At 36.8% G+C, this 21,759-nt stretch overlaps 1 protein-coding gene across 2 annotated transcripts in view; it reads right to left on the minus strand.

The window, feature by feature from the left end:
• EPS15L1 (epidermal growth factor receptor pathway substrate 15 like 1) overlaps positions 1-21,759 on the minus strand; it is a 3,892,050-nt gene that overhangs the window by 182,322 nt on the left and 3,687,969 nt on the right. For both annotated transcript variants that reach the window (XM_044090736.1, XM_044090735.1), the window contains one exon: positions 21,153-21,358. In XM_044090736.1, coding sequence (XP_043946671.1) covers positions 21,153-21,358 — 206 coding nt within the window. The remainder of the gene's footprint in view (positions 1-21,152; positions 21,359-21,759) is intronic.

Below are 21,759 nucleotides of genomic sequence, written 5' to 3' on the forward strand. Positions count from 1 at the left end.
AGCATCAATAATGATTATACTTGTAGAATATGCCTGTTGACATAATTTTAGATTCTTGGAATGTTAGAGGCATTCAAAATAAAGCGAAAAAGTCACTATTATTTCATATGATCTTTAAATCACAGGCTAACATTTGTTTTATTCAAGAGACCCATATTTCACATATTGATTGGAATAAAGAGTTAAAAAAAATGGATTTAAAAGATTATAGCTTCAGGTGACTCATCTAACTCCAGAGGTGTAGCTATAATCATTAAACAAAAATTCATTGGGAATATTATTGATGAGAAATTTGATGATGAGGGGAGGTGGTGCTTATTTACTGCTTCTATTGCTGGTTTGGACAAACCCTTATTAATTTTAAATCTATATGGCCCATGTAATTCACAACATTTGTTCATTTTAAAAATTTACAATATTCTTGCATCCTATAAGGATCATCATATTATAGTGGGTGGTGACTGGAATGCAGTTATAAACCCTGTAATTGATCGTTCCCGCTCCACTGTCACCTATAATCTTCAATCTACTCTGGCTATAAATGATTTGATGACAGAATATAATTTAATAGATCCCCTCCGCACTGTTAAAAATATAAACAAGAATGATATATATACTTATTATTCTAAGTGCTATAATTAAGTGGTCCAGATTAGACTTCTTTCTAATTTCAGATTATATTTCAAAATATATTGTGGACTTTACTACAGAACCCAGATTCTTTTCGGATCACTGAAGAATTTCACTAAAATTGAACATAAAACCCAATATCAAAAATAAAACTATGTTTAATAAGTGGACCTTAAATAATAACTTATTGTCAAATGAAGATATTTGCAAACAAGCTTCAGAAATCCTAAATGAAATGGTGAATAGTCTTGAATCATCAGACATTCCTTATGACATACAATGGGCTGCATGTAAAGCAAGATTAAGAGGTTTATTTATTAGTAAAGCTGCTTTTTCAAAAACAATACTTTAAGAAAGAGGAATTCTTAAAATCAAGAATTTCTTCGTTGGAAAATCATCTTAGTCTGAACTATGATGCTACTTTAGAAAAACAAATTTTTGATTGTCAGAAAGATTTAATTCTGCTTCACCAAAATAACCTCTCCTTAGCTGAACAAAAGCTACTTGCTTCATATTCAGAGTGGGCCCAGGTTCCATCTAAATTGTTAGCGAGAATTATTAAAGTTAACTTCAGAAATCCAAATATTACATCTTTATCTTATAATAACAGATTATATAATACTGATGAAGAGATTATTCAACTTTTCACCTCTCTTTACACTGAGTTATATTCAGGTTCTTCTAATTCTGTTAAAGATAATCACTCAAAACTCTTTTTAGACTCTTTGCAGTTCCCTAAACTTAATGATAATCAGCAAAAACTACTTTCTACCCTATATTGGTACAAGAAATCTCGGATTCAATAGATAATCTTAAATTGGGTAAATCTCCGGGACCTGATGGTTTTACTCCAGAATTTTTCAAAACTTTCAAATTGGTAGTTCTTCCCTTTCTATTTAAAGTTTACAATCATATAAGAGTTAATGATATCTCAGATATTCATTGGAACACATCCAAAACCATTCTAATTCTAAAAAATAATAAAGATAAACCTGACCCAGTAAATTATAGACCCATTTCTTTAATTAACGTGGATATTAAGATTCTGTCATCTATTCTGGCTAACAGATTGAAACGGATTTTACCCTCAATTACCTCGTCAGATCAATCAGGTTTTATGTCTCAGAGACATGCTTGGGATAATACTCTATCTTTAGAGACTATACTTCATCTCATTAAAAAAAATCCAAACCCTATATATGCTTTGATTATAGATGCATCAAATGCCTTTGACAGAGTATGTTGGAATTTTCTATTTCAAACTATGTTATGTTTTAATATTCCCTTATTCTTTATAAATTTTTTAAAAGTTTTATACAAGAATATGTTTACTAGACTATACATTAATGGTCAATTTTCTGCTCCGATAAAGATCACTAAAGGAACAAGACAGGGTTGTCCATTGTCCCCTTTTCTTTTCAATATTTACTTAGAACCTTTGCTATTGTTTATTACTCAAAATACTTTTCATAACATCCCTAGAATTCTTAATACTAATATTCATTTCTCTGCTTTTATGGATGATTTAGTAATCTACTTTCAAACTCCATTATCTGATTACAGAAAAATAATGAATTCTATTGATTATTTTTCTTTGGTTTCCAACTATCTTTTAAATTCTACAAAACTCATATTTTTCCCTTAAATCATTTAGCACACAAATCTTTTTGTTTCCAGTCGATCATTTTCAGTTTACTTATAATATAAAATATTTAGGAATCAATTTAGAACACAATAATAAATCTTCCTTTCAAAATAATATTAATAAATTATGGAACTCTATATTGTCTGATATGGACAGATGGAAGCATCTAAACCTTTCATTTCTTTCAAGGGTGGCCATTATTAAAATGAATATTCTGCCTAAATTTCTTTACCAATTCTCATCATCTGATCAGATAATTTCAAAAAATTTTTTGAGTCTGTAAATAAAGCTTTGGCAAAATTCATATGGTTCCCTAAATCTGTTAGAATTTCCTATTCTAGATTGGCATTTTCTAAGGACAAGGGAGGGTTGGGTTTACCTAATCTTTATCTCTATTATTTGATTGTCTCATCCAATAAACTTCTTACTATCTCTAAATTCAATAACACTTCTTATCCAAATCACTCTTTATGGATAAAATTATGGTATAATTATGTCATTTCTAATAATTTAAATCCTGAAGCTATTCCCTTTATCTCTCTGGATAGTTTATTTATTAAAAATATATCTACAGTATTTAAACAAAAGATTAGAGATTTCCAAACCTTACTCAAAATGTGTAAACTAGAAAAGATCTCGCACCATGTTCAGCCAATTCATCTAAACCCAAATATATTATTGGACAATAAACTTTTGAACTTAACAAACTATCCTTTAATTAAAAATCTAAAAGTAGGAGATGTTTTGAAATATCTTGACTTGCCTTTATCTGACTGGCGTAAGTTATTGAAAGTAAACTGGAATTACTCACCAATTCTTACACAACTAAGAGCAATAATTAAAAACAAATTTGTATGTCTGGTCCCCATAGACTCACAATTGAAAAACCTTAACACGATTATCAAAATACTTTCATCATCTGATAAAATGCTCTCAAAGTCATATAAATAAATTAATTCTTTAATGATGGACCACAACTGTCTTTTATCTAATGTTTGGTTGAATTATAATTCCCAATTGTCAGAACCTCAGAAAGTCCTGGCTATTAGACACACTAAGGAATTTATCCCTTTTAAAAAATTAGCACACACACAATTAATGATTAATAATGATGCCTACTTTACCCCAATCAAATTAAACAAATTTAACCCAAATAAGTCCCCTTCGTGTTCATGCTGTTCTCATCCCCAAGCAGACCTCCTTCATATTCTATGGTATTGTCATTTTTCTCACAGATTGTGGACATCTTTGAAAGTCAGACTGCAGAAAATGGGATATCAAAAATCCACGTTGACGTGGGAATTTGCTATTCTACATATTCCATTGATTCATCTTTCAAAAGTTGATATTCATGTTATCATTTTTATTTGCTCATTACTAAAACTTTATATAATACAAAATTGGATTGATCGTTCTAAATTAAAATGGGTTACTTTCCAGAAAATGGCTTTTAAATTTATTGATGCTCAAAGATACTTAGGTGGGAGTCCAAAAAAAAAGCTATTAGAAAGGTTGTGTTAGAAAAGGTTCTAAACATATTAAATAGTTAATGTTAAATATTTTTTTTTTTTTTTTTTCCTCTCTCAGGTTGCCTAACTTGTATATAGTGTACATATGGTGTATGTTTTATTTCTAAATAATTTATCAAAATCTCAGGAAGGTTGTTATCACTAGATGTTATATGTTCATTTATGCCTTCTTGTTATGTATAATCTTTTAATTGTCTTGCTATTCATATAATTAATAAAAAATTTTTTGAGAAAAAACAAACCATTCAAGGTATTATCGCTTTATTTAACAATACACCAGCTGAGCAAGTCCCACTTACCAAACTTAAGAGTCATAATAAATTGGAGTACCAAACTCAAACACAAAGACTACGCTACCTTCAAAACAAACAAAAAAAATAACTATCAAAGTTTTGCAATGAAATACAAAATCTACCTCACAAAATAGCCAAAACTACACAAAGCAAGAGCTACTTTTCCAAATATGTTGCTAACATGTCTAATACACATCACTGTACAGTTCTCCAAATCCAGTGATTAGAGCTACAGAACTCATTAACTTTCAATGAAAAAAGATTGCACACATTATCCATCAATCAACATAAAGAGCGCACACATTATCCATCAACCACATAAAAGAGCGCACACATTATCCATCAACCACATAAAAGAGCGCACACATTATCCATCAACCACATAAAAGAGCACACACAGTATCCATCAACCACATAAAAGAGCACACACATTATCCATCAACCACATAAAAGAGCACACACAGTATCCATCAACCACATAAAAGAGCACACACATTATCCATCAACCACAAAAATCCTCATTAGCAGACCGAAGTTACGCTGTGGCGACCCCTAACCGGGAAAAGCCGAAAGACATTACTTTTACATCACACACTGCCTAGAACTCTACAACTTACACAGAATTTTACACTCCCACTGTTTCCATTGGGTAGCTATGCAATGATCATATAATCAGTACAGAAACTCACTACACTCAAGCTATGTAGCTGAACTCTTAAACTCTATTTTGTATGAACTAAGAGCCAAAGTGAATCTGTTCTTAAAAGGGTTAGTTTATTGAGTATAACCAAACATGAGAATTAATACTCTATAAAAATATCTATCGATCAAATCACCAGCAACTGTAATCCTATAAGGGAACACCATGTCTAAACTATAACACTTAAAATAAAACAACTCTACTATTTACTACTACCATGCTAATATGACTAGACATGCTCTCTACACCTTAATTGCTCCTTACATGCACTTAATAATTTAATCCTCTGCTCATCAATACAGTCATAACTAATCCTTCACCAAATATCATCTATCAATAGCTCTGTAAAACTTATCTTCACTCTTCCTTATATTCACATAATATAACCTCTACCCTTTTGTTTCTCAACTAATCCCATCAATAAATATTTACTCACCCCCTCTATACAACTCCTCTCTTCCCTTTTACTAAGTCACTTACATATTACCTCATATTCCCACTGTATTACTCGATACCATTTTCCATATGTATAGTGGTTTCTCTAGAACAACAATCGGTAATCTAACATACGGCACTGATTATGTAAAGTGTTGTGTCATTTTGTTTGGTGTTGGTTTTGTAAGTTTGATTTTATATACATATATAAATGTGTGTATATATATATATATATATATATATATATATATATATATATATATATATATAAATATATATGTGTGTCTTGTAAATTAATATAAATGTTTAATCTTACTATGTTTAAATATATTTGTCTTGCAACTTTATGTTTAGTTTTATCTGTGGTAATTGTATGTCTGGAACTTTTCTCCTTAGGCCTCTGCTGTAAAATGAGTTTAGCTCAGTTGGTCAATCCTGGTTAACAAACAAACAAAAATTATTATAAACAAATAAGTTTATATTCAAAATGAGGTATTACTGACAATGATGACTCTACAAGTGATGTCTTGACAGGCACCCAAACACTTGTTCAATACTGCATTCTTCTGGACAGAGAACAAGCTGCGAACTGCCATGTCCAATAGAAAATCTAAAAGCTGTGATCAAACTGAAGCTCAAGAAAAAGTGCCTCAAGAGTTGTTGCAATGTTTCACTCCCTTTTGGTGCTCTGTGAAGTATAACAAATAAAAATGCATGTTTGGCATTTAAAATGTGTTTTTGACCAAGATTTGTGTACTAGAGCTATAGTAGTAACTTGTCATTTATGGAAGGATGGTTTAAGAATTGAAGAAAAGTGAAGAGGAGATATATGTGACAGCCACTTAACTAATGCTTAGTCTGAAAATGTGAAAAAGCAACTGGGGAACTGTAATGAGGCTACGGAAAGCAGATATGGAACGTTCAATGGAAAAAGTCAGGTAGCAGATAAAAGTCAGGTTTGGACTAACATTATGGCATTTTAAATAGCTCAAATCATCCAGGAATGACTTTAGTGAGTTTTCTTAGAGAGCAATATGATGCCATGATGCTTTTTCAGCAAAGACTGGTAGATGTCCTATAGTTGTCTATGGAACTAAGCAGTCAACTAATCTATACTTAACAGAGGTTGGTTAAACTGGCAGACAAGGCAAGGAGGAGAAATTTGAAACTGAGTGCAGTTTTGAAAGATGAAGGTTTCCAGTGCTTGGATTTTGTCAAAAACATGACGGCATAGTGACGTAGATTCTCTAAGTGTTCGATATGTATTCTCAACAACCCACAGACTGCTGTTATGAGTGGTGTCAGCATATGCTTGACCAAGACTGGTTCTGGTTCAATATGTGACTTGGCCTGAGAAGCAGCAGATCCTGTAGCAGCTGTGGCAATTTATTAAATAGAAAAGAGGATGGAAGACTTGCGTACGTGGATCTTGACTTCTCAGCAACTACCACACAGCAGATGAAACGTTTTCAGCTGCCATAGAAGAAAAATGACAACATACGCCAAAGTATAACCCATTGTTTCAAGAGATTCTAAAGTTGTACTTTTTAAAAGGAAAGCAAAAATGTACTTCATCTTAGTCTAAAAGAGACAAGCTACAAAGGTTTCTGCAAATGTTGGATTATGTGAAGCAGCTGAGCAAGATAAAGGGAATGGATGCTTTGGCACTGTTGAATTGTAAGGATGATGGCAGTGGGAAGGAAAGGCAAATGAAATGTGTTCATTTGGAGGTACAGAATGGCAGGAGAGATGTTGCTTGGACATATGAACGGACATGAAGATTTATTTTATTTATTTATTTATTTTATTTTACATTTGTTAACCGGGAGAGTCCGACTGGATACATGTCCATTTTCAGCGGAGGCCCGGGGAGAAAAGCTCCAAGTACATAACAGACATATGAACATTGTTAATGCAAAAAAAAGGAAGATAGTTGAGTTCTAAATACAATATAAAGATACATCACATCTTGGGAAAAAAAAAAACAGCAGCAGCATATAAAAAAAAAAAAAAAAAAAAGATGAAGTGATATATTGATCAAGATAGCCAACTGCCTTGCATTTGCATTGTACTGCAGTAAAAAGAGTTACAATGAGGGGAGTGTTTAAATGTTCATTATCAGTAATTTTACTGCATAAAATACAGCTTACTATGAACTAAAGTAGGGGATCATGCAATCCAGCAGAAGGATAAATTAAATTAACAGGCACAATGAGACTCTGCAGGCTTGTACTTCTCTCTTGGGTCAGCACTTGATCTCTGTTTTTGCATTAGTCACAGTGCTCTAATTAAGCACTTTAGAGAGAGAATTACAGAGCAGGAGGGAAAAACTACTTACTAGAAAAAAGATGAAAGCACTATGTTCTGTGAAATAAAAACAATATACTGCTGCTCCTGCTAGTGCTTTTTTGTGGTGCGTTCTTGGACTTGGAGCCGTTTTCCAGGGTCTGCATCGTTTATTAGTGGGTTTACATTGGTTCCAGTTTTATTTCTGATTGCAATACAAAGAAGGCAGGGGGCACATCCCTCTGTTGTCTCCACAGTCCAGCTTGTGCAGGTATCATATTAATGCCTGCCAAAACTCACTAGAAAATGTTCAGGATTCAGAAGTATCTGCAGTCTCTGTTGGACTAAACTTCTATATTCAGCTTTAACAGATGGATGTACAGATGCTCTTCCTGCAACCTCCACTAACTCTAGACCATGGCATACATGAAGTGGCTCCCCATCATTCCTGAGATGCATTTGACATTAACAGCTGTGCTGAAGAAGGGGGCACAAAGGAAAGAAACTATCACAGGTTGCAGGCAAGACTTAAAGAACTACAGTGGGAGTACGAACTGAGATGGAAATAAATCTCTGCAGGCAATACAGTGAACTATTAACTGCAAAAATTACACATGAATGAAAGCCAGTGAAACTCTGGACAATGTTACTACCATTTGCCCCAGAAGGTGAAAATCAAGGCAGGTCTGGATACTTGTCCATGACACAACCGAAGACACCAACTCCACAAGTTTCTGCGTCCTCTTCAAGGGGAGAAAGTCACAATTTTATTTTTATCAAATTTCTTCTTATTAAATTTTTAAATGCGTAGCCAGGGGAAAAATAAAAAGTCTAACACCACAGGTAACAGAAGCATACAAAGAAAAGTTATACTAATAAATAAGCGTAATAGAACCAAATTTAACAGTCTGCAGAAAATTTCTAAAGAAAGTAACAAGCTCTTCAAATACAATAACTGAATACAACATAAAAATCCAGGTCCATGTTAGGAGGGGTCCATGATAATTTGATTTAAATTTCTCTTTGAAGCTATCCACTTGAGTCTGAGATTTTATTCTTGAATTTAGGCAATGACTTACACATATTGAAATACCTTGTTGTAGAAAAAATCTCTTGCACTGTACATAAGGCCATTGCCATGTTACATAAAAGCATACTGTTTACAAACAATAATACATTATTTTTGCTTGTAATGTTCAACCTGAAAATTAAGAGGCACTGCTAGTATGGCAAGTTATGTGCTATAATATTGAAGTAACAAAGTTTTTCATTAATACAAAATTATAGTTTGATCACTGACAGAGAACATGAAAATCTATGCAAAATGTCCACATTTCAACTACTTAGTTTCACAGGTGTTTACTAGGCTAACGACCACAAGGGCCTTTTTAAGCCTAGCCATGCATCCCAAATCTCTGACAAGTTCTGATATCCTTGATAAGTGTAAAATTGGGCCATGAAGATGAACCATTTACAGGTCACCTGTGTCCATTAGAGATACAAGTGCCAAACCAGGGATTAACGGAAAACTACTGAGAATTTTAATATGGAAATATGTTCAATTTTGTAATGGAGCAAAGGAAATTGAGACCTTGGAGTAAGTTGTCTTTTCCTTTATATCGCCAATAGTCACAAAATTGTTTGCATCCTTCACATAGGCATATTTCCATAACACAACTGCATATTTATAGCAGTTAATGGGAAAAGAATAGCAGAATATGTACATTATGTATATTATATTATATAATATATATAATAATAATAATTATGTATATTAATTCTGTGTCTCTGCTCGACAGTGGCACAGGAAAATAACTTTCTTTGGTGGCGTAAGCCAGGGAACTTTGTTAGCTAGGCTTACGTTGGCCCTTTAGCCTAGTACCTACCTATGAACCTATGAATTTCCAGTTTCCCATCCAGTTGTCCAAGCTGCACTTGAATTTTACTTCACATGTATGGGAGCCTACTCCATAGACGGGGGCGTCTCTGGGATACATACCTCTCTCTCCAGTAGGTCCTATTTATATCACAGGCAAGGTTGAAGTCTTTAGAAAGCTGTTCCATAGACAGGGTAGTCTCTGGGATACAGACTTCTCTCTCCAGTAGGTCCTATTTATATCACAGGTAAGGTTTAAGTCTTTAGAATGGGTAATTCTGGTGCTGTTTGTTTTGTGGATATGCAGGAGGTCCATCAGAGTGGGGTCTGACAATACCCTATAAGCCAGACATAGATCTCCCCTCAAAAGCCTGTAGGAGACAGAATACAGGGATAGGGCCTTGAGGCAGTCTGCATAGGACATTTTTACTTATGCCCTGTATTCTTTTAGTGAGGAACCTATGTGGATGTTCCAATTGTTGGATATGCCTGGTTAGGTACATACCAAAGGGGGCATTGTACTCAATGATAGGTCTGATGAATGCCAAATACAGTGGAACAATGACTTCCTTGGACTTAAATGCCATACCTTTGTTTATACATTGCGCAACATACAATGATTTCATCACCACTGTAGACCCATGATGGTCAAAGGCTAGATTACTATCTGTGTCCCTAAGTCTCTGACTACTTTGTCAACTCTAAGGGGTGTGTTGACAATATGATAGTTATGAGAGATGGATGACTTCCCAAAAGATATTACTATGCATTTCTTGGCATTTAGTTTTTACTTGACAGGTAGAAAGGAAACTTAGGTTAAAAATTAATTACATGTAATAGTTAAATAAGTGTAAACTATAAGTTGTGTATAAAAAAAAGATTATTAAAAGGGATGACAAACTGAGCATTCTTTCTTAAGTCTAACGATACTTTGTCATTCTTCAATGAAGAATTGAAATCAGGCCAATAAGATTGGTGAAAAGCCCGATTTTTACACTTTAAATCAAATATCAACTTATATATAGAAGCAATGGCATTAGGAAACATAAATTTCTCTTTCAAGGACAAGAAAAGGATTTGGCAAAGACCTTGTGAGCAGAAGAATGGTCTAAACACATCACCTTATACTGACAGTGCTGCCCACTCAAATTAAGGCCCTGGACCAGCCTGTATGTTTTTGAAATGTAGATGTGCCAACAGGTATCCATCATGTCAGCTAGTGCCATACAAATCCCTGGAAAAGCAGAAGCACTATGGCCATGTGACATTTCCAATAATTAAAGTTAGGAATGAAGTTACTTCCATGAATTCTTTTGAACCAGGAACAAGCCAAAGTAGAATCTGGTTCTTTGTTCTTCTGATGAAGTACTCAAACCAGAAATAATCTGAAATAAAACCTGCTTCCTTATTCCTCTGATGGAGTACTCAAGCCAGGAATAGACAGAAGTAAAACCTGCTTCCTTGTTCCTCTGATGGAATATTCGAACCAGGAATAGGCCAAAACAGAGCCTGCTTCTTTGTTCCTCTGATGTAGTACTCAAACCAGGAACAGGCAGAACTAGAACCTGCTTCCTTGTTCCTCTGATGGAGTACTCTACTGCCTCAGTGACTTGGAATGACTAGGAAAGTACCAGTAGTTCCTCCTGATTGGTCTTTCAGAGGAAGACAAAGGAGGCACTAGTAGCTTTCAGACATATACTCTTTCTATGATACGAAGAACTCATCTGTCCAAGCTGACGGCTTTCCACACTGACAAAACTTGGAGAACTGCCCAGGGTATAGTGCACCCTACAGCAGGCCTGCTGGGGACTAAATGGGGAGAGGTACTCTTAAGGGACTTTTACATAAAGACCAAGAAGGACAGGATAGTCATACACATGTGGCTCCTCTAATGTTCTGACTTATTCATTTTCCTAAATGTGTGAGTGGGGGGGTTAGTAGTAGGAGCAGAACACTCTTTAAAGGTCCTCTGTTGTCTTCTGGAATGTCTTATTAAACATGGACTTGTTCCCTAATCAGCTATTACAGGCAGGAAATGCTCATCATGAAATGAACACCTCCTGAGCAATGGTATCCTATAAAGTAGGCAGCAGTAACATCAGACATGGCCTCTACCACATGAAATGGTCAGCAAGCAAAATGAAATCCTGCACATTCAAGTTGGAAAGTATATACAGTTTTTCAATGCTCGTTTGCCCCACCACAAAAATCCTGAAATTAAGACATGCGGAAAAGGAAATGACCTGAAAATCTAAAATGGAAGGAATGCAGATAACTTTAGCAAACATCTTCACAGCTTTAAACTTTCTATCCAATGGTACAGTATCTAGATTTCTGCTCTTTGGGACTATTAAAAGGTTAAACAAAGATCCGTCTGACTGTGCATATGACTCTCTATGTAGAGGAAATACTAATATTTTCTACCCCATCCTGCTCCCTAAGCCCATTGTGGATGTGCAATAGCCGTTTTCAGAGGATAAAAAGCCCTGGTAAAGGAACAACAGCTGAGGACCCACAGTAATTGGCCGTCTCCCAGTGAGCACTACCTAAGCAAGGACTCAGAACCCTGTTTTGCCTGGACTCCTTACAACCAATGTATGTTTAATAACTAAAGCTTTTCCATCTTACCTCCTGAATCACGTATATTTGCACATCACAAGGGTCACTAATATATTTCCCTCCCTTCAGCTTACCAACTGCCCTTCCTGCCTTAATACTCCTACTCTTGTAAACCTTTAACTGGAACCAGTTGCTAGCCCCTTCTGCATTTTTTCTAACTTAGGTCCTGACAGAAACTCTAAGCTGATAAACTTCATAGTGTGAGCTCTTACTAGTTAACCAGTCTGACCTGCAAGTTACCAACCTGACTCTGACTGACTGTTTTCAGCCTGTAAAGCATCCATGGTGCTGTTAAGCTAATCTCCAGTCTCCCGTGATTTCTGGCTTTTGGGTGATCTGGGGAGCTCCCATAAGCCTTTGCAGCATTTAAAGCTCCCGTTTGGCGTCATACACCATTTTCTACCCAATCCTGCTCCCTAAGCCCATTGTGGATGTGCAAAAGCTATTTTCAGCTACTTCAATGCTGTTGTATAAATGTTTCCTTGCTATACTGCATTAAATGGTGTTTTATGAATCTGCATACTGCTAGCTTGCTAACTGCCATACCTGACATTGCTAATATGTTTTTCTCAAACTAAAGTAATGAAAATGGGACCCATGTTTAATGTCCTGCCTGTATTGTAACCGAGCCTGCAAGGATAATGTCCAACGATTAGAAATTTAGTGTAGTAGCTTACCTATACATTGCTGTTCTGCATTAAATGGTGTTGTTGCATTCTGTATATTTTGCTGGCAAACTAGATCAGCTAACTGCCTTTCCTGACATTGCTATTATGTTCTTTGAACTAAAATGCCATCAATAGGACTCGCTCTAAATGTTCAGCCTGTATTCTAACTTAGCAAGCAAGGGTAAATGCAAAGAGTAGTTTTTAGTGTACTAGTTACATTTACACACTGCAAGGCTTATATTTGGAAAACACGATGCCTCATGTCTTCACAATGGAGTGGGAATACCGTTTTCTAGTTGCCGTTTACACTCTTTATAAGATAGCAAAGGGATTGTGCAGCTGAGTTTAATCAGTTCCTGCGTACAATGTTTAAGTGTTTTGCCAATGGTTATTTAGGTGTATTCTTCTTCCTACACTGATTCCTAGTCCTCAGCCAGTAAAACTAAAGTAGAAACAAAGAATTAAAAAAACAGCATGGCATCTTAATGAAAGTGACTGTCACTATAAAAACACTTGCTCAATGCCATTTTCTTGCTGCCGTTTACACTCACTATAGGACAGCAAAGGGACTGCGCGGCTGAGTATAATCTGTACCTGCTTACACTGTTTAAGCGTGTTGCCACGGTTATTAAGGTGTATACTTCTTCCTGCACTGAGTCTTAGTCCTCAGCCAGCAAAACTAAAACAAAATAAAATGTTTTAAAGTACTGAATCCTATCTACCTACTGATTAATGAAAGGTTCTTAAAAGCTGTGGCTAAATTAAATGGTACTATAATACATGTTGAGGTGAGGATTTATTTCTCTGATGTTATTTTGCACTGTAACTGGTTTAGCAAATTGTTAATGTTCTGTTCTTAAAAGTGTAGGGATAATAGTTTGCTCTCCGTCTATTCCTGTATCTGCTGCTATAGATTTCCACCAGGTCATTGACCCCTATCCTTGCCTGACTACTGCTTTACTGCTCACACATCTTCAAGCTTTTTATTCTCTTGACCAGTGATATTACCCTTTTCTCTCCCTACCATACCTTCTATTCTTGAATGCACACGACCTGCACTAGTCCCTCTCTGCACTCTCACCTAAGCTCCCTCCTTCATATCTCCCATTTTTTGTCTTTTACTCCTATTCAATTCTATTAACTAATTTTAGTTGCTTGTATGCTGCCAGACCTGTCCTCTCTTACAGCTGTTTATCTGTGTTCTCTTATCTCTGACCCACACCTCATTTTTACCTGCTTTATTTTGCAGAGGTTAGAAAGCCCTGGTAACGGAACAACAGCTGAGGACCCACAGTAATTCGCCATCTCTCAGTGTGCACTACCTAAGAAAGAACTCTGAACCCTGTTCTGCCTGGACTCCTTACAACCAATGTATGTTTAATAACTAAAGCTTTTCCATCCTACCTCCTGAATCATGGATATTTGCACATCCCAGAGGTCACTAATATATTTCCCTCCCTTCAGCTTACCAACTGCCCTTCCTGCATTAATACTCCTACTCTTGTAAAGCTTTAACTGGAACCCATTGCTAGCCCCTTCTGTATTTTTTTATAACCTGGGTCCTGACAGAAATGCTAAGCTGATAAACTTCATAGTGTGAGCTCTTACTAGTTAACCAGTCTGACCTGCAAGTTACCAACCTGACTTTGACTGATTGTTTTCAGCCTGTAAAGCATCCAGGGTGTTTCTTCCCACTCCGTTCGCACTGCGGGCTCACTCCGCTCCCCTACCCTGCCCCATTTTCCACCCGCCCCCAGCATGCCTAGCTTTATTCCTCACTGTCCCCACCCTCCCAGCCTAATTACCCAATAGGAGCTCTTCCCTTATTACTCCTCCTACTTATAGCCTTCTCACTTGAACTCATGACTCTGTCTAACTCCTTAGCAATTAAAGTCCCCTCCTCTTTCCTATATTTCTAGAAAACCTTTATCACTTCTAAACCCTCTCTTTTTCATAGCCATCTCTCTTCTCCAAATCTACACATATCATTCTCCCTTTGCTCATATATGCTTTCCTTAAGTCGCTACACCCTCCAGGCCCACTGCTTCCTCCTTGTGCTCCTAATTAACTTATACTATGCTAGCTCATATTCCTCCAATGCTTGTCCAATATTACCTACAAAAATAACCACCATACAAACCCACCTTCACCCTCAATCTTACTCTCAATACCATTCTATCTCCTATTCGCTCATTCAGCCCAATCCTCTGCACCCTAAAATTTTCTCCAGCACAGTTAAGATACTGACACCTAAACTAATCTTAGATCTACCTAAACTCATAACTTGCAAACCAAAATGGCTAAAGAATATTTCCTTTAACAACCTAGTCTAAACTGGAAATATCCATCTCAACCCTGGTCCTAGTCCCTTTTTTAGCAACACCTACCCCTTATCACCTTCCTCCCCCCACAACACCCTAAAAATCTTTACTATCAACGCTCAGAGTCTTAACAACATAGTTCACCAATTTCAAGCGTGGCTAAGCCATAACCAACCATATCTCTTAGCCAGCGAAACTTGGCTCAAACCCTATATCTCCGACTCTGAGATCCTGCCCCCAGGATTTCATACTCTCAGAAACAACTGACTAAATAAAAAAGGTGGTGGAACTGCCTTAGTCTACTCTAACCTTCTTACCTTAATTCTCCTCCAAATTCCAATTCCTAAATTCAAGAACACTGAAGTGACTGCTGGACTACTAAAAATGAATAAACACAAAATTATCTGCATCATTGCCCTATATATCTCACCTGGTAACAATATCTCTACCCTCGAAGATATTCTCCTATGGGCTTCTGCTGAAATTAACTACAAAACTTACATTCTAGGAGATGTAAATATTGACTGGAATAAAGTCAATAGCCCCTCTCCCTCCCTATCCATTAACCTCTATAACTTTACTCAAATAATCCTCTCCATCACCCGACCTAACAAAATAAATCTCTCTGGTTCCACTATAGATTGGATCCTAGTCTCCAATCCAAATAAAATAACCAACTCTGGCACAATTCCTGACACCATTAGCAACCACCTCCCAGCTTTCATTCATTGCTCAACTAGCTCTTCCCCACACCAGCATCAATACATTCACACTCGCAACCTCAGTAGCTTCATCCCACAACTTTCTCAAACATTTTCAAACAAATGAACTGGCAAATTTTAAATACCCTTCCTCTTGACAATGCTACAGACTACTTCAACTCTGTCTTCCTAGACACTCTAAACTCCCTAGCCCCTCCAAGAAACAAAAGGATACAAACTAATACAGTTCCTTGGCTATCCAAAGAGACAAAACAAATTATGCAGCAAAGGGACAAACTGACCAAAACAATAAACTGCCCAATACCTTTCTCCAATACAAACAGCTCTGTAACCTTGCAAAACAGCTAATCACCAACGACAAAAAATCCTACTATATCAAGCTCCAATCTAATAACAATAAAAACCCCAAGCAATTCTGGAAATCAATAAACTCACTCCTGAATCCAGGGTCCAAGAATAATCCCTGTCCTGACCCAAGTAAATATGACCTTGAACTAGGTTCTGAATTTAACTAATTTTTCATAGAAACTATTTCTAACCTGACCAAGACGTTTCCCAACAATAATCCTCCAGCCCCACACTCTTCCCCTTCTAACTCCCCTAATAACCCTCCCCTTATGTTCGAGCTCAAACCTGTCTCCACTAACTTTATAAAAAGACTTCTGTCTAAACTTAAACCTTGCTCTAATGCTCCTGACAATATTCCCTCCTCCTTCCTAAAATGTGCTGCTGATGCTATAGCTCTCCCAATCAGCATCATTATTAACAGATCTATAAAGGAATCATATGTCCCCAAACTCTGGCGCTCAGCTTATATTCTTCCTCTTCATAAATGAGGCCAAAACACCAGCATCTCAAACTTCCGCCCTATTGCTCTGCTCTCACCAATCTCCAGAATCCTAGAAAAGTGCATCCACCTACAATGCCTTTCCTGACCCAAAACAATCTTCTTACACCTACCCAACATGGCTTCCGCCCAGGCCATAGCACTATAACCGCTCTACTTTCTTTCCTAGAAACTGTCAATCAAGCCTGAGATTCAGGACACTTGGTTTCTACTGTTTTGCTTGATTTGTCTAAAGCATTTGATACGGTTTCCCACAAACACCTTCTCTATCTCTCAAACCTCCATCTCTCACCAAACACTTTATCCTGGTTTTCCAGTTATCTATCAGACAGATCTCAGGCAGTCAAATGGAAGAACTCCATATCTTCCTTCTTACCGACCCCAACTGGCGTACCACAGGGGTCCATCCTTGAGCCTATGCTTTTTAACATCTTCATCAATAACTTTCACACTGCTATTCCTGATGCCAAAATCATTCAAAATGCAGATGATTCAACCTTAGTCTGCTCTGCCTTAAACCTCTGTGAATTGCTGACTAAAACCCAAACTGCTTTTTCAACAACTGAAAACTGGATGCGACAAAACTACCTCTCTCTCTCAATGCAAATAAATCAAAAATTCTGCTATTCCCTCCCACAAAGACCTACTCCTACGACAAAAATTCTTTCAAAGTCCTTAGTCAAAACAATTCACCTATAGAAGTGGTTCCTTCTGCTAAACTACTTGACATTATTATTGACAAACACCTCAAGTTTGATATCCATATTCAACAAAATATTAGGAAAACTCACCAAAAGCTAGGTATGCTGTACAGGAAAAATTGCTTTCTCTCCTACTCTACTAGGCATACTCTGGCCACTACTTATCTACTTCCTTACTTATTATACGGAGACCCTCTCCTAACCAGCCTGTCCTCCTCTATCACCTCCAAACTAGAAAACTGCTACAACAAAATCTCTAAATTTGCCACTAAATCCAAAAATTCCAATCATTGCCTTACCCTACTATTCCTGAATTGGCTTGAACTCCCAAACTACCTAGACTACCTCCAACTCACCGCTGCACACAGACTTGTATTTCATCCAACAAAATGTCCAGCAATAACAAATATCCTTCCCCCTTACACCCCCAACAGAACTCTAAGATCTGAACATCAAAACTTAATTGCTATCCACAAACCTAAACGTCCTGCTGGTCAACTTCTCCTCTCTTTCTCACTAGGCAAGAAATGGAATTCTCTGCCTTCCACTCTAAGAACCATAGCAAACTCAGAAAACTTCAAAACCCAGCTTTTCAAACACTGTCCACTAAATGGAAATGTACCTGCCTTTACCCTACCTAATCATTCTAAGTTTATGCCCCCAGGGGGGGCTCTCTCAGGTTCCTAAGCTCTCTATAACTCCCATAGCTATTTTCCTTATGAGTGTATAGCTATTTTCCTTATGAGTGTATCTAAGCTCTCTGCAAATCTTATAGCTACTTTCACGACTCAACTTTGTAAATAGTATCTTACTTTAAATGTGTGCATGTAAAGTGTATCCACATTTACTTAAATGTATGTATGTAAACTGTTTCCACAACTAATATATAACAGTGTTTGCTCAAATGAAACTGTATAACCCTTAAGATCACCCACAATTAATTTTGTTGACTATGCGTGACACTGAATGTTCTTATTTGTAACTGTTCTATATAATGTATCTTTTATACTTTTGTATCTTTTGTATCTGAACTGCATATGTATCTTGGAGCTTTTCTCCCCAGACCTCCACTGAAAATAGGTAATTTAGTCCCAGCAGACTTCCCCGGTAATCAAACTGGAAATAAATAATAACACTGGCCATTTCAAACTCTTAGAGAAGGTGCTAGACCTGCCTCAGCCTTTCTCTGGCCAAGGCAACAGAGTTTGCAGAAATACCTGTGCATTTCTAACTAACAAAAACAGATTCACTCAGTACCTACACTGAAATAAGCACCCATCACCATTCAAGTCAATTTCTACTATTAACACCGAAAGGCTACGAAAAACTCTAAAACAAGGTCTGTAGATTCACAATCAAATCTTCAACAAGGGAATAGCAGTGTCTACTAATAAGAAGGATAATTTGTAATGCTTGTGGAGCCTTTCTCCCCGGGCCTCCACTGAAAATACGTTTCTGATCCAGTGGAATTTCCCGGTCAATAAATAAATAAATACACGTCTTTCAATCATCAGCAAGTCTGCAACCATAATGCAAACCTTTTGCTTCAGGCACATTACCACCACTGCAGTTAAATAAAATTCTGAAATCTCACGAGGTCACATCATCGCTCCAACTCTGTTGTTTCTGGAATCAAGACATGAAATTCAATAGCTTGTAATATAAAGCATCTTCTTGCCTTAAATAATCTCGAAGTTACAATCTCTCTCTCAATAGAATACACACTGCAGATGCAGTACTGGTAAAAGCTGGATATATATGCAGTCCCCACATGTTATATATATATACACTAAGTTGTTTGCTTTCCCAGTATGGCAGCAGAGCTGGTTAACCTTATATTACCTTGGTGAAACTTGTAACTGCAGATGCGTTCATAATACAATGGCAGATTTGGTTACTACACCCCTTTTACTTTTATGCTCCCTGATGATGGTTTGCATTACTCTATTATGCTACCTGATTTAGCTTTGTATTAATGTTATTGCTGAATGTCGGTCCTTAAGGTCCACTCTACTACTGATAGTAATGTCTTTCGGCTTTTCCCGGTTAGGGGTCGCCACAGCAAAACCCCGGTCCGCTAATGAGTGGCAGTGGATTTTTACGGTGCCGAGGTGCCAGCCAGATGCCCAACCTTCAAAGAAGGCACACACATTCATGCACGCACCTACCTGCATATCTTTAAACGTCACTCGACCGCGGGGAGGGCATGCAGACTACACACAGAAGGCACTCCAGCCGAGAATCGCTATGAGGGGACAATGCTAACCACTGCACCACCACGGCCTGTTCACTCTACTACTAATGAAAGATAAAATTAACAAAAATATACAGCTCAAAACTGTTGGGTGCTTACCCATCTCATGGAGAACTTTCTGATGCTACTGACAAACACACTTCTGTAGCGGTACTCACCACAACTAAATCCCAGTACTACACATCTTTTCATGGTTTCACTTATACCATGCAGCTGTGATAACACAGTGCACACTGGTTAATCTTACCTTTTCAACTGTGCATCCTCCTGTGTCACACCTGGAAAAAAGTATATTTACATCTAGTAGTTTCTAGCGGGTTACCAAAACAGGCAAACAGAACGGTACATGAAATCAGCTGAAGTTAATGGAGAAAAAAAAAGGTGTCTTACTTCACAGCTGTATTAACTCTCAGGCCAAAGCTACAGAAATTTGACTTTCACCCCTTAACCCCAATTAGAGAAGAAAAAAGTGTTACAACTGAGGCACGGCAACATCTCCGCAGGCTTTGGTTAAACACTGAATGAACAATGAAAAACAGCAAAGTTATAGGCATACTCTAAAAGCAATCAAAACTAGAAAATCTTGTACTCCAAAAGAACGCAATTCGAAATATGCTGAGTCTAGCACAAAAACTTCATCTTTAAAAGTGAAAAAAAAGATTCAAAATTATGCATGATTTTCAGATTTTTGGCTACAACTGTTGCTCAAGCTGTGAGCTCCACCATCACAGAGTACATTAAATTTGCCATGTGCATCCCCAAATGCATTTTTTAATTAAATAGAAACATGAATGTGTCTTTGAATTAATGAAAATACTGCAAACCTAAGTGTAGCTCATTACGGACACATACCAGTGGATATGTTGTTATTCTGAAAAGATCACATTTCCAAAACATCAGTTTAATTCCCTTTTATTGTTGAAAAATAAGTTCTGTGTTTCTCATGAATGTATGCTTCTGCAGCTCATTGGGAGACACTTGTGAAATGTTGTGATGCGACTGCTTCACTGTGTTGATACTAGAACCTGTGAAGTCTTCTACTATAGCTAGCACATTAACTAATGGGCAATACTACTATTAATAAAGTCTTCTCCTTAGCGATGTTTTCCACTTATGTCCTGCACCAGTTTAGTTCTGCCATCTCCAACCGCTTAGATTACCAATATGCAATTCCATAACAGAAGCTACACAATATAACAGTGTATTTGCAGCAGAATTGTCTTTTTTCTGTACATACTTTTTTAAATAAAATAAATACAATGCACAAAACAGGTGCAAATTAGTATCTTGAAGCTTTTAAAAATGCAAAAAAAAATCTCTACAAATTTACAGACTTTAAGAAAGCACAATGAGTTAAATATCTTTAAAGCTGTACTGGGCATATATTAATAGTACTTTGCTAAAGCAGAAGGGTCTGTCCACCAAATATTAAAGCAGAAAAATATACAGTTAGCATGGGTTTTAGAGAAGATGATGCTCTGCAAATTTTCAGTAGGCATGAATGCTACCCAGAATGAGCGGGACAGCCATTGACAGAGAGATTGGTGGACTAGACAGGAAGCAAGCGAAAGAGAGGAGGGAAGAGAGAAACTGAGGGAGAAAGACAGCACATGGATCTTAACTTACAGAGCTGAAGTCTGCAAAACCCAAGGAAGAGCCTTTAGAAGTTTTACTTGAGGAGGAAGGACCGAAAGGATCTTTGCTGCTAAAGGGATCACTGAACCCTTTTTTACTCTGAAATGGGTCACTGATGTCACCACCAAAAGGCTGGAAAGTATCGTGTGACTTGGTGGATTCTGCAGACCCAGGTAGGTTTACTGGAGTACTTTTACCTAGAGAGTTCAGAGAGAAGAAAGATTATTTCCCCAAGAGTTTCCCAAGGTTTTGCAACATCTAATAAACACACAATATATAAGCAATCACCACAGAGAAATACAAATGAATTTAAGTACCCTGAAACATATATTTCAGTAAAACCAGTCTTGAAGTCAACTATACCTTTTATTTCTGGAATGTTAATTTGCAGTCATATTTTAGTAATATGACTGACAATATGATTAACATAAATCTGCCTTCACTTTAATTTTCACCTTAGGAAAAACTGCGGACCATTTCAATAGTCTACGTGGAATAAATTAGCTAAAATACAACAGATTATGCTCCAGAAACTCACGGTTTGTACAATTTTGTAGCTGGATGTACTGAAATATTGACAGGTTACATGATTGCTCAG

This window comes from Protopterus annectens, chromosome 13.part0, assembly GCF_019279795.1.
Source record: "Protopterus annectens isolate FY-2018-M chromosome 13.part0, PAN1.0, whole genome shotgun sequence".
In the NCBI taxonomy this organism is placed as follows: Eukaryota; Metazoa; Chordata; order Ceratodontiformes; family Protopteridae; genus Protopterus; species Protopterus annectens.